The 13,536-nt window shown below is 44.4% G+C and overlaps 1 protein-coding gene across 2 annotated transcripts in view; it reads right to left on the bottom strand.

Moving 5' to 3' along the window:
- Positions 1 to 13,166, bottom strand: part of LOC122544211 (cell surface glycoprotein MUC18) — a 34,173-nt gene extending 21,007 nt beyond the window's left edge. Inside the window, exons 1-5 of one of the 2 annotated variants that reach the window (XM_043683283.2) lie at positions 12,897 to 13,166; positions 6,135 to 6,256; positions 4,997 to 5,195; positions 3,840 to 3,991; positions 868 to 1,012 (exon numbers count right to left, since the gene is read on the bottom strand). In XM_043683283.2, the coding sequence (XP_043539218.1) occupies positions 868 to 1,012; positions 3,840 to 3,991; positions 4,997 to 5,195; positions 6,135 to 6,256; positions 12,897 to 12,957 (679 nt within the window). In that variant the 5' untranslated portion in view covers positions 12,958 to 13,166. The remainder of the gene's footprint in view (positions 1 to 867; positions 1,013 to 3,839; positions 3,992 to 4,996; positions 5,196 to 6,134; positions 6,257 to 12,896) is intronic. The other variant, XM_043683282.2, reaches the window with a different exon arrangement.
- Positions 13,167 to 13,536: the final 370 nt, after the last annotated feature.

Raw genomic sequence — 13,536 nt, 5'->3', positions numbered from 1 at the left:
TTTTGTTAAAAAAGGTGCAAGGAGGCGGAAATGGAGTCTACACTCCAGAACATAATAGTTGATCTGAATGAACTATTGCTTTGATGGGTGGCACAGTGGTTAGCACTGCTGGCTCACAGCGCCAGAGACCCGGGTTCATTTCCCACCTCAGGCAACTCTCTGTGTGGAGTTTGCACATTCTCCCCGTGTCTGCGTGGGTTTCCTCCGGTTTCCTCCCACAATCCAAAGATGTGCAGGTTAGGTGAATTGGCCATGCTAAATTGCCTGCAATGTTAGGTGAAGGGGTAAGTGTAGGGGAATGGGTCACGCTTCGGCGAGTAATCTAATATGGAGAAATTAGATTAGATTCTCTACAGTGTGGAAACAGGCCCTTCGGCCCAACCAGTCCACGCTGAACCTCCAAAGAGTAACCCACCCAGATCCATTTCCCTCTGACTAATGCACCTAACACTACGGGCAATTTAGCATGACCAATTCACCTGACCTGCACATCTTTGGATTGTGGGAGGAAACTGGAGCACCCGGAGGAAACCCACGCAGACACGGGGAGATGGTGCAAACTCCACACAGTCACCCGAGGCTGGAATCGAACCTGGGACCCTGGTGCTGTGAGGCAGCAGTGCTAACCACTGAGCCACCGTGCCACCTCTATACAACACACGCTCACTTAACAGGATTAAATGTGGGGTGGAAACTCTGATAGATTACAAGGTTGACAGTCATTGGGAGGAGATTAAATTCTATGGTAAGGTAGAAATTACTTGGATTGCGAAAATATCAGAGTTCATGGTCTGAGGGATAAAATATCAGACAATTTGAAACCAGTAACAGGGACAACTTCGAAATTTCTAAGTGTGATTAGCTCACCTTCCACAACCTCAATCAGAACAGATTTGGACTGGGTCAGACTTGGGAGTGAAGGGTGAGTGGCTGTGCAAGTGTAGATTCCACCTTGTTCGGGAGTGATCGTCACAATCTTCAGGTTGCTGTTTGGATAAATCCACTCATTGTCCTGTAGGAATGAGGTTAGATTTTATTCTGTGATTCACTCCTAGTATTATTCCAGACAGAACCCCTCCATGAACTCATTGACCAGGTTCCAGTCTGTAACTCACTCCTGGGTATCTATTATTCTGTGCAAAAACTGCCCCGAATCCCGTGATTAGATTCCAGCCTGTGACTATGTCCTAGTATGTTTTCTTCTCGATATGAACCCTCCCTCTGAAAGCATCAAATGTTCAAACCCTATATTCACATCAGTCAGAGCATTCAATCACTATAATGTAAATATTCAACAACAATACATCATTTACAGAGGGAGATTGATTTGTTGCTCGGCAATTCACATAAGGCAAAGAAATAGAATAACTCAGCTTCAACATCAAACACTCCCAGGACAGGGACAGCACAGGGTTAGATACAGAGTAAAAGTCCCTCTGCACTGTCACCCCATCAAACACTCCCAGGACAGGGACAGCACGGGGTTAGATACAGAGTAAATGTCCTTCTACTCAGCTCCCATGCTGAACCCAATAGTAGATCAGTCTCTTTGCATGATTTTCCACACCTCCCAATACTCTACGTTCCTGAAACAAGATTACTGATTTTCAGACCACAGTTGCCAACCCACTGAGGTGAGACTGCTCCAGTTTATCTTACACAGGATCTTTGACAAAACAGTGTAGGGCCACGGTCAGTTTACAAACTTGCTTGCGAGGCGAGTAATGCCAGAGTTATAGGTTAACCCAAATGGGACGCGTTCCACCAGCCAGAGATTCCGAACGTCAGAACACCACACACATTGCAAAATGCATAAAAGATGTTTGAGGCTCTTCTCAACAAGGATGGTCCCAGGAACAAATGGGTCTGCACATTCGGAAAGGATAGAGAGCCACAGACTCATACAGCATGAAAAACAGACCCTTCAGCCCAACTCGTCCATGCTGACGAGGTTTCCTAAACTGAGCTAATACTGTTCATCTCAATTTGGCCCATATACCTCTAAACCCTTCCTATCCATGTACCCATCCAGAGTCTTTTTAAACATTGTGATTGTACTCATTTCTACCACTTCCTCTGACAGTTCATTCCATACACTCCACCCTCTGTGTGAAAAGGTTGCCTTAAAAAATCCCTTTTAAATCATTCCCCTCTCACTTTAAACTCTCCTGTTTTGGATTCCCCCCACCCCAGGAAAAGACCTTGCCTGTTCACCTTATCCATGCCCCTCATGATTTTAATAAACTTCTATAAAGCTCACCCCTCAGCCTCCAACCCTCTAGGGACAAAAAAAGGGTCCCAGCCTATCTAGCCTCTCCTTATAACTCAGTAAAATCCTCGTAAATTCTTTTTTGTACCCTTTCCAGTTTTATAACATCCTTCCTATAGCAGAGCGACCAGAATTGTACGCAGTACTCCAACTGTGGCCTCACCAATGTCTTGTACAGCCATAACATATTGCCCTACTCCTATTCTCAATGCTCTAACTGATGAAGGTGTGAGCCCCAAACACCTTCTACACCACTTTCAAGGAACTATCTACCTGCATCCCAAGGTCTCTCTGTTCGACAATACTCTCCAGGACCCTACTATTGATCACTAAGTCCTGCTCTAGTTTGCCTTATCAAAATGCAACACCTCACTTTATCTAAATGAAGTCTGCTCCATCTGCTACTCCTCAACCCAATGGCTCAGTTGATCAAGATGAATAGGTTGGATCTCTGCTCTCATGAAGGAAGGCCTTGGGCTGGGGAGGGGAGTTAAAATGATGGAATGTTCCGACTGGATGGATACACAGAGACTGGTTCGTTCCATGGCCAACAGCATGATGATAGGCCATCAATATAAAACTGGGGCCAAGAGATTCAATCAGGCATTCAGGAGTAACGTCCTTCCCAGACTGTGGTTAGAACGTGAAATTCAGTTCCACGAGGAATCATCGAAGTGAGTCGTAGAGGTGTATTCCTGGGGCCGGGCGAGTGGGTTAGCTCAGTTGGCTGCACACAGTTACACCAATAGCGTGGGTTCAATTCCCGGACTGGCTAAGGTTACCACAAAGGACGCACCTTTCTCAAACTCTCCCCTCAGGTGACCTCAAGTTAAACTCGCCACCAGTTGCCCATCAATGGTGTCTTTCACCTTTATTAAGACCATAAAATACAGGAGCAGAATTAGGCCGTTCAGCCCATCCAGTCTGCTCCACCACTCGAGCATTTTTTAAAATTCATTCGTGGGATGTGGGTGTCACTGGCTAGGCCCGGCATTTATTGCCCATCCCTAATTACCCAGAGGGCAATTAAGCATCAACCGCATTGCTGTGGGTCTGGAGTCACATGTAGGCCCAGACTGAGCAATTTCCTTAGTGATGGGTTTCCCCGACAAGCAACAAGGGTTTCATGGTCATCATTAAGATTTTTAATTCCAGATTTTTATTGAATTCAAATTCCACCATCTGTCATGGTGGGACTTGAACCGAGCTCCCCAGAATGTTGTCTGGATCTCTGGATTGACAATCGAGCAAGAATACTGCGAGGACATCACCTCGCATGACTGATAATGTTTCCACAACTGCATTCTCCTGTCTTTTCCCCATTACATCCCTCTTTCATCCCTGTTTTAAAGACCCATCACTCTGAAGCTGAGCCCGCTAGTCACAGTCTCTCCCAATGGTGGAACTTAAGGAGGAAGCGGGATGAAAGGATGGAGGGAGAAGGGAGGGAAGATGTTGCGGTTAGGGGAGGTAAGACAGGAGGAGATAGAGTGAAGGGATGACGGTTATGTCCATGTGTCATCCAGGAGGTGAGGGGACACTCCTTCTTGTCTCTATAACTTGTTCATACCTTTCTCTTCCATTGGTACATTGGTGGCTCAGATGAGCTTGCACAACATTTGACCTCAACATCCTTTCCACGCATCACCCTCACAACGCGTGGGTCTCTCATGTAACGACTAAAGACGCTCCCAGGTTCAGAGATGGATATGCCGTTGAGATCTTTGAAACAAAACCCAAGAAGAAAAAAATATTAAAGTAGCAAGTGGAAAGAGGCGACTGAAAAGAACCAGGGTCTTATCATAGCAAGAGCCTACGTGAGAAACATGACAGAATCATGTGAGGATCCCAATGGGAATCACCCGAACGCGGTCACACTGTCCAAACAATTCTCAGGCATTGAGTCGAGATTCTCACTATGATAGGGAGCAGGTGGAAGGGGGAAAAGGGAGGAGGGCAAATAGGGAGAATGAATGAGACAGAAAGTGAGAGAGAAAAAACAAGGGAAAAGAATGAACGAGAGAGAAAAAAAAACGACAGAAAGCAAAACAAGAGAGAAAGAAAGAATGAACGAGAGAGAGAAGGAAAGAACTAGAGAAAAGAAGAAAGTGAGGGAGGGAAAGAGACAGAGAGACAGAGAGAGAGAGAGAGAGAGAGAGAGAGAGAGAGAGAAAGAATGCTAGAAAGAGACAGGCCGAGAGACAGAGAGAGAGAGAGAGAAAGAGAGAGAGAGAGAGAGAGAGAGAAAAAGAGGAAGTGAGTGAGGAAAAGACAGAGAAAAAGACAGAGTAAGGCAGAGAGAGAGGAGACAAACAGATAGGAGGGAGGGAGGGAGAAAAAGAGAGATACAAAAAGAGACAGAGAATGAGACAGAGATATAAAGAGATAAAATGACAAGGCTGACAGCGAGGGAGAGGGGGAGACAGAGAGGGTGAGTAAGAGAGATACAGAAAGAGACAGAGTGAGAGAGATATATAAACAGATAAAATGACAAAGACAGACAGAGAAAGAGAGAGAGAGAGACACACACACACACAAAGAGACAGAGAAAAAAGGATAAAGGATTAAGAGGGGAGGATGGAGAGTTGAAAAACAAAGAGGAATGGGAGAGAGTTGGAATGAAGTAAACAGGAGGAGACAATCACAGAGAGACAAGACAATAAGGGAGTAGAGGGAAATGCAAGGGAAATCAGAGCGAAAGGGGAGAACATTTAAGGAGTCACTTACACTGAAGAGGGACAGTTATATTCTTGGAAATGAGTTGGCCATCAGTTCCATTGGAAACACATCGGTATGGACCTGCGTGCCATTTGTACATCTGCTTCACGCGAAGGAGTAATTCCCCATTGTCTCTGCTGACATTGAAACTGTAGTACCAGCAACGGAAGGAAGTGGTGGTATCAATATTGAACCAGGACCGCAGCCACTACAACAGGAAACATTCAGTTATGTAGATCTGCCAAAGTCAGTTTACAGAATTTAAATTCCCACTTCCAGGCATGCTAGAGATGTCAATTTGGTTTTTGTCTAAAATTTTTATTTTTTATGTAATGTTTATCAAGATGAAAAACGTCATTGCTGGGTATGTGACCAGAAGAAATTCACATCAGACCCTCCTGCAGCATTCAGGGTGGTGTAATGTAGTGGGATCAGGACAGCCAGCATTCAGGCTTATTTTCTGGGGAACTGTGTGCATCAAACCTACAATCGCAGCTGGTGGAATTAGAATTTAGTGCTCCTCTTAATGATGGTTACAATGAAACTACCATCAATGGTTAAGAAACCCTCACCAGGTTCACCTTTCAGAAAGGCCATCCTTACCTGATCTGGCCTACACATGACTCCAGACCCATAATGAGGTGAGCGACTCTGAAATGGCTCAGCGTGCCACTGAGTTCAGGGGCAATTAGTGATGGGGAGCAAATGCTGACTCAGCCAGAGACGCTGACTTCCCATTAAAGAATAAAGGAAACAGTAAAGCTCTCACTACACTGTCACCATGAAACACTCACGGAATAGGGACAGCACAGGGGTTAGATACAGAGTAAAGCTCCCTCTGCACTGCCCCCCACCAAACAGTGCCAGGACAGGAACAGTGTCACCCCTAAACATGACCCTATCACCCTGCTATGGTTTCTTCCTGCTACGTACAGGAAATTCCCTTCGCTTTCTCTTGTGTCAGCTCGTGGCTGTGTTACTGATAATGAAACATGTGACTGCCCGTTTAGTTCCTGAAACTCACTGGACCCTGACAAGCCTCCCTTATCACAGACAAGCATTTCTGTTCCTTCAGTGTGGAGGACGAGTTAGTTACGTTAGGTTTTAATTCTCAAGATAACACACTGCATGCGATGGAGAACCTCACCTTGTGATACATCTGGAATCTGACGTGAGACATGTCTTGCCCCTCATCTAAACACTGCAAGATCACGTCGCTCCCTTCCACAATTGGTCCGGAGGGTTCCTTAATCGACACGTGCAATTTTGCTGCAATCCCAAAAGAAAAGTTACTCATTCAGTGAAACTGTATGCTTCAGTCCACCGGCATTCAGGAATAGAGTGGCTTCAAGTTAATGGTTGAATGGACTCAAGGCAATGGTTGAATTGTGGGATTGAATCTTATGAATGATGTAAAGCTACAAACAGTGAGGGCCCAGAGAGTTTGAGGGATACAGGTATACAAGACTGTCACGTGGCACACAGGCAAATAGAGATAATAATCATGAATAACATTTCAATGAGCATTGGATGCTGGGAAAAAAGGAGTTGGAGATGGTCATAGAGTTTGCTCCATTTCTCAGTATGACCAAGCTGGTTTTCCACCTCAATACTCTCTACATTTATGACTTGAAATCTTCCAATGTCAGGAATATTCCTGACTCCCATGTCTGCCATTTCGATACACAAGTCATGGAGTACTCCCTACTAGCCCTGGTTTGGGGGACAGCCCCAACAACACTCGAGGGGTTTCACAACATCTAGGATGAGGCAGCCCCCACTGGATTGGCCCCCCCCCCCATCCACAAACACCCCCTCCCTCCACCACCGACGCCCTTTAAGATAACACCTGTTAGTTTGCAATTTGTGAAATTCAGAATCATTGGAAAACTGAAAAAACGATGTTGCTTTTTGGATCAGGAAGGATCAAACAGAAAACTGCAGCAGGTGAAAAAACATTCCCACAGCTTTTCCACGATCATTCATGAACAGCTGACTCAAAGGGGTAGCTAATTCTAGGCTGCTGTGTGTACTGGACTCAAGGCAATGGTTGAATTTAACCAGGCACCTGGAAACTGAGACTGACTGGCACCGTTAATAACCGACTTAGCGCTGTGACCCACCCTCTTCTCTCAGCTTAGGGTTTGCGGTTTGAGTCAAGCCCAGTGAAACGGGCTGCAAGTCTCCTGTGCTGAGTGCCTGTAAATATTCATGTCCCCAAAGATACAGCCAACATAGAGACCAGAAGTTGTACTCCCAGAAGGTGGGAGCTGATGCTATAAATGGTGTGCTTAAGGCATTTGGTTGACAGGATGGAAGGTATGGGATCAGAATTAGGCCATTCAGCCCATCGAGTCTGCACTGCCATTCAATCATGGCTGATGTACTCCTCACCCCCATTTTCCTGCCTTCTCCCCATATCCCTTCAACCCATTAAACATCTGCCTCACTCCTCCTCCTCAAACTGACTCGCTATCCCAGCACTTTGGGGGAGCGAATTCCACAGATTCTCCATCCTTTGGGAGAAGTAGTTTTTCCTCAATAATGTTTTAGATTTGCTACCCCTTATCCTGAGACTATGACCTCTCGTCCCAGAATGGCTGTTCAGGGGAGGTTCACGAGAGAATGGTCCCAGGAATGAAAAACTTAACACATGAAGTACACCTGAGGACTCTGGGTCTACACTCGATGGAGTTTAGAAGGATGAGGGGGGGGGATCTAATTGAAACTTACAGAAAAGCGAACGGCCTGGATAGAGTAGATGTTGGAAAGGCATTTCCATTAGTAGGAGAGACTAGGACCCAAGGGACTAGTCTAGAGCAAAGGGAAGGCTTTTTTAATTGGAGATAAAGGAGAAACTTCTTCAGCCAGATAGTGATGAATCTATGAAATTCATTGCCACAGAAGGCTGTGGGGGTTGGGTCATTGAGTATATTTAAGACTGAGATAGATAGGTTCTTGAATATCAAGGAGATCGAGGGTTATGGGAAGGAAGCGGGAGAGGGGGGGTTGAGAAACCTAATCAGCCATGATTGAATGGCAGAGCAGACTCAATGGGCTGAATGGCCTAATTTCTGCTCCTGTGTCTTATAATACCCCTCGAGAGGAAGCATGTCTATTTTATCCACATCTTTTGTCATCCTGAATACCTCAAGATGGAGAAAAGGAAGGAAGGAAAGGGCAGAAGACAGACAAGTAGGAGAGAGGGAATTTAAGAAGGAAGGACCTGCAAATACATAGCCTCCATCAAGACCCTGGAAGTCACCAAAGCAGTTTGCGATCAATTAAGCTTTAGTTAATGCAGTAAAGGAGGTCATGTGTGACACAGTGATTTCCCTGAACCTGGGCTAGGAGGTCCAGGTTTGAGTATTGAGTCAGCCAAAGAAGATCAGGAAAGGATCCTTCCAAAATACATTACTGGCAGCAGCAAGAGCTGGAGTGATTTCTGGTCAGTCATACAACAGAAAACACGGTGGAGCCTTTAACTTGTTTATTCAGAACTACAGGCTACAATGTGCAAGTTGCCTCAGTAACCCGGTGTGATAGAGTAAACTTCTGAACTTTAATAACTGTTCAGGGATTGAAAGAACTAGCAATAACATTTTCTGGAATAAACTGTTTCCTGAGATAAAGGAGCAAGGTCAAACTATTATAAAAGGAATCAAAAGCACCATAAGAATTAGCCACCTCTGGGCAAAGAATGAGTCAAAGCGACATAAACAAACTGTTTTAACATTGTTTAATAACTTGGCTGCCTCATACCACAAGAGCAAATGGTGGCTGTGCAGAACAATTTAAGGAGTTGATGACAGGTCAGGCTGTGTTTCAAATATGCAGCTAACATTGAAGGTATTGAGGAAGAGAGCAGTTACTCTCGATAAGAAGGCACACTACAGACTCGGTGACTTCAGAGAGATCATCACTGAACAAGACAGATAATCCTACAAGAATTTAACTTGAGCATTGCTCAGTAGCAGAACTTCGGAGAACCACACCGCACAAGGATTAAGCCCTGGACATATCCTGAGACAGGTTGGAATTGTTGCTAAATTCCACTGCTCATTGGGTAATAGCCAAGTTGAGTGGTGAGATTTACCTTGCTTACTTGAGGGGTCTTATTGCTGCACGCAGTAAAGTGTAAATCATTGTTTCAGTTTTTGATTGCCTGTGAGATTTCCTAATAAGTGACCTCATTAACAGTATGTTTTGCAAATTGACACACAGCACTGAGTTTACTGTAAAACACCACACCACTGTTGCAGTGGTGAAACTGAAAGCTGTTTGGAGCAAGTGCAGGCAAGTGCTGTTTCAAATTCAGTGGGTTTTACCCTCAGGAGAAAAAAAATCCGCATAATTAAATAATAGTGAAGACACAGCTTGCCTTCCATACCTACACACACACACACACATATCTATAGATCCATTGTATTTGCTGAATTTTAATCATCTTATGACTATTTCATAGCAATGGAAGGAGATTGTGACAAAGATTGGACTTTAGCTCAGAGTGTTAAAGGTCACAATTTAAAATAGGAGCACACACTCTCTTATAAACTCACAGAAGGCAGTGTATTTTTAGACAGACACATTCGGTTCTGAAGAAGGGCTACTAGACTCGAAATATTAGCTTATTTTTCCTCCACAGATGCTGCTAGACTCACTGAGTTCATCCAGCAATTTCTGTTTGTTGTTTAGGTCAGATCTCCAGCATCCACAGTTCTTTGCTTCATACCATTGTCGGGAAACACAACAATTTGCATAATCTACGTTTAAAGGATGGGCTTTATCACAGTGGGTCACACCCTTGAATAAGAGGTTCAGCTCAAACCCAAAATCTATTTATCTCAGTGACGTTAGGGAAACATCAATGTGTGCAACATTGAGATAGCAAATGTGTTACATATTCACAAAGTCATAAAGGGAGGCAAGCTTTTCTTTGGCAACTGCCTTTTTTATATATAGTCCAGGTACAATATACAAATATTTCCAAAAAATCATTTACAAATGGTACGTAGGCACTAAGTGCAGGTTTGTCTACATAATCTGGCTGACATTTCATCCAATCCCTGTGCAGGACTGACAATGAGAGACCATTACTAAACAATTACAGAAAACACAACGTGACAACAGCTTTTCACAAGATGCACTCATTAGTTATGCTGTGTTGTTGTTCAACTAAGCTCTGCTGTTGCAAAGGCTCCAAACGAATTTTAAAAATGGACGCACATCCCTTACTGCCTCATTAGTGACCAGCTATTGGGATGATACTCAAGAGTTCCAGTGCTAACTATTCTCTGATACGCTTGGCAACATCAAGGTTCAACCTGTCCACTTTAACGGATCGCCTCAGTCCACACTCCCAACACGCTCCCTCCACGCCTAATCTTAGCTCCATTACCTGCCTCCAGAAAAATTACCGGAAAAACCGTGCCACCTCCCGTAGAAACTTCCCAAAGTTGCACCGTGACTGACATTACCCTCATTCCACAAGGCTTTGAATGGTAGCAACCCAACACAAGCAGAGAAAGCTGGCAAGGCAAGGCTCCCATTTGACTAACTTCTTAAAGAAACCTTTTAAAAGATAAGCGAACCAAAAATAAAATTGGCAACCAGAAAATCATGTTTGACAACATGCTGGAACAGAAATCTTGTTTGACAAGCATGCAGAACAACCACATGATTCACTTCTGAATCGCTCTACACATTCCAAAAACACAGCATCACTTTATTCATAAGGGAGAGTTTGTCAATTCTTTATAAGTCAAGCTGCCAGCAAATGGAATATGCAAAGACCTAGATTTCCAAACATGAATGATTTGGCCCCCATCTTATCTGATCCTTAAAACATATACTTTAGCTACAGGTTGTGACAAAATGGCTTCTCTCCACTCAAGATGTTCTCCCTCATCGAAAGGAGACTTGGAATCAGACATTAGAGCCAACAACATTCATAAGGATAAGCCTCTTCCTGTTCATCTACTGTCCTGGTAACCTCAGTTGAGCCAGATCACATATTTTGCACACACATTATTTTATTTTAATTTATTCCTAATGGTATGGTGGCTGTGCAGAACAATTTAAGGAGTTGTTTCAAATATGCAGCTGTGTTTCAAATATGCAGCTAACATTGAAGGTATTGAGGAAGAGAGCAGTTACTCTCGATAAGGAGGCACACTACAGACTCGGTGACTTCAGAGAGATCATCACTGAACAAGACAGATAATCCTACAAGAATTTAACTTGAGCATTGTTCAGTAGCAGAACTTCGGAGAACCACACCGCACAAGGATTAAGCCCTGGACATATCCTGAGACAGGTTGGAATTGTTGCTAAATTCCACTGCTCATTGGGTAATAGCCAAGTTGAGTGGTGAGATTTACCTTGCTTACTTGAGGGGTCTTATTGCTGCACGCAGTAAAGTGTAAATCAAAGTTTCAGTTTTTGATTGCCTGTGAGATTTCCTAATAAGTGACCTCATTAACAGTATGTTTTGCAAATTGACACACAGCACTGAGTTTACTGTAAAACACCACACCACTGTTGCAGTGGTGAAACTGAAAGCTGTTTGGAGCAAGTGGGAAGTGGGCATCACTTGCTGGGCCTTGCATTTATTGCCCCTTGTCACTAGTTGCCTTTGAGAAGGTGGGGGGTGAGCTGCCATTTTGAACCGCTGCAGTCCATACCATGAGGGAGAGAATTCCTGATTTTCACCCAGTGACACTGAAGGAATGGCGATATATTTCCAAGTCAGGGTGGTTGGTGGCTTGGAGGGGAACTTGTAGGGAGTGGTATTCCTACATATTTGCTGCCCTTATCCTTCTAGATGGAAGTGGTTATGAGTTTGGAAGATGCTGCCTGAGGATCTTTGGCAAATTTCCCAAAGAGTTGACAGAGGTAGGATCATTATCGATCAGGAGTTGAGTCGACTTTGTAGTTTTGGCTGTGACGCAGTTGCTAACGCTCTCAACCCGAGCCAGATGCTAATGGGTCAAATCCTGATCCGTATTTGCAAACAATCTCAAACCAGCAGAGGTGTAGGCGTTTAGGTGGGGCAGCAAACCAGGGCACATTTTGGATGCAAAGGATCATTTAGCACCATTTAGTAGGGACTTCCTCAGAATTCAACACCAGGGTTGGAAAGGACTCCTAAGTCGGGCGAGCCATCAGAAAGGAAGAAGTGTGGGCTATTTACCCCTGAATCAACATCAGAAGAATTGAAAAGGATTATCCAGCTGTTATGAAACTAGTGCTGCGCGCAAGCCCGTTATTAAACTTCATAGGACACCCCAAGAAGCCACTCTTCAAATGGGCTTTCAGGGCTATAAAGTCGAGGTGCCCATTGCTCAAGAATGCTATCGAAATCCTGTGCTTCCTATTACGGGGGGGGAAGGAATCCTGCACATCCTGGCCTAGTTTCTGAGCTGCACGAATGAGTTACAGCAACAAGACAGTATTTGTCTCCAAACAGTGAGATAATATTTACCAGCTCACTTTACAAAACGCAAAAGAGTTAAGCCTACTGCCGGGAGCAGGAAGTAGAAACAAAATAAATACTATAGCCATGAAGCCACTTATTTGACAGTTTACTAAAAACAAGGCACTTGTGGGGTGCAATCTACAGAACTACAATATTTTGATGGGGGTCAGGCCCAACTGATTGGCTCTTTACCTTGCCCCACTACCCCGAATCTATTCCACATTTACCACTGTGTAACCTTTATTGAGTTAACGCCAGCTTGATCAATCTTTATACTGCGCCCCTAGTTCCAACCATCCCTTCGCCGTTCAAAGTTTACCGAGAAATGATGTGATCACTTGGACAGATATGAGCAGTTTTGCCCTCTCAAAGCGGCGAGCACACAAGAAGACAACTTCAGAATTCAGTCCCAATTCTGGGTCTTGGACTCACCACTTGCAATCGCTGGGAAACAAAGGCACACCAAAAGGCATGTTGAGTAGAAGAGGTCCATTTTCACCGCCGCTTCCAAAATTATCCTCACGACAGACAGAACTCCTGCGACTACCTGCTCACGAGTAACCTGAACTAGGCGGGGTGATCATATTACAACTTTGTTCCGGGTCTGTGCCCAACATTTGGGGAATTATCTCTCCATTTCCACTTCGACTCAAACAAGTGGGGTTTTATTGTAGGGAATATTGCAGTCATCAATCGAGTTTTATTTTTTTTTTGAAAAGAGGGTGCTTTGTCTTGTTTTTGGTTTAATTTAACAGGCACATCCTTCCTGAAACTCACCGCCAATTACATCCCTCAGAGTGAAGTGACGCCAATTGTCTCCGAGTAGAACTCAGGTTCCCAGTTTGAGTTTTCTTCCGCTGTTGGCATTTCCGCGTCAAGACTCGGCCCATGGGATTTCCAGGCTTGGGGTCAAAGCGTCGCTTCTGTACTAGTGGCATCTGATCCCTCTGGATTCTGGACAGAGAGTTTCACATTCTGCTAACTCATTGCGAGCTGACTGGGTTCCAGTTGTTTTCACAACATCAAATGACAATATCTCCAGCATCTGCAGACCTCACTTTCTCCATCAAAT

This window comes from Chiloscyllium plagiosum, unplaced genomic scaffold (assembly GCF_037043375.1).
Source record: "Chiloscyllium plagiosum isolate Xiang-an unplaced genomic scaffold, Cpla_swu_hap1 HiC_scaffold_38, whole genome shotgun sequence".
Taxonomy (NCBI): Eukaryota; Metazoa; Chordata; class Chondrichthyes; order Orectolobiformes; family Hemiscylliidae; genus Chiloscyllium; species Chiloscyllium plagiosum.
Note: the sequence above shows the minus strand (reverse complement) of the source record. Positions and strands in the feature narration are given on the sequence as shown.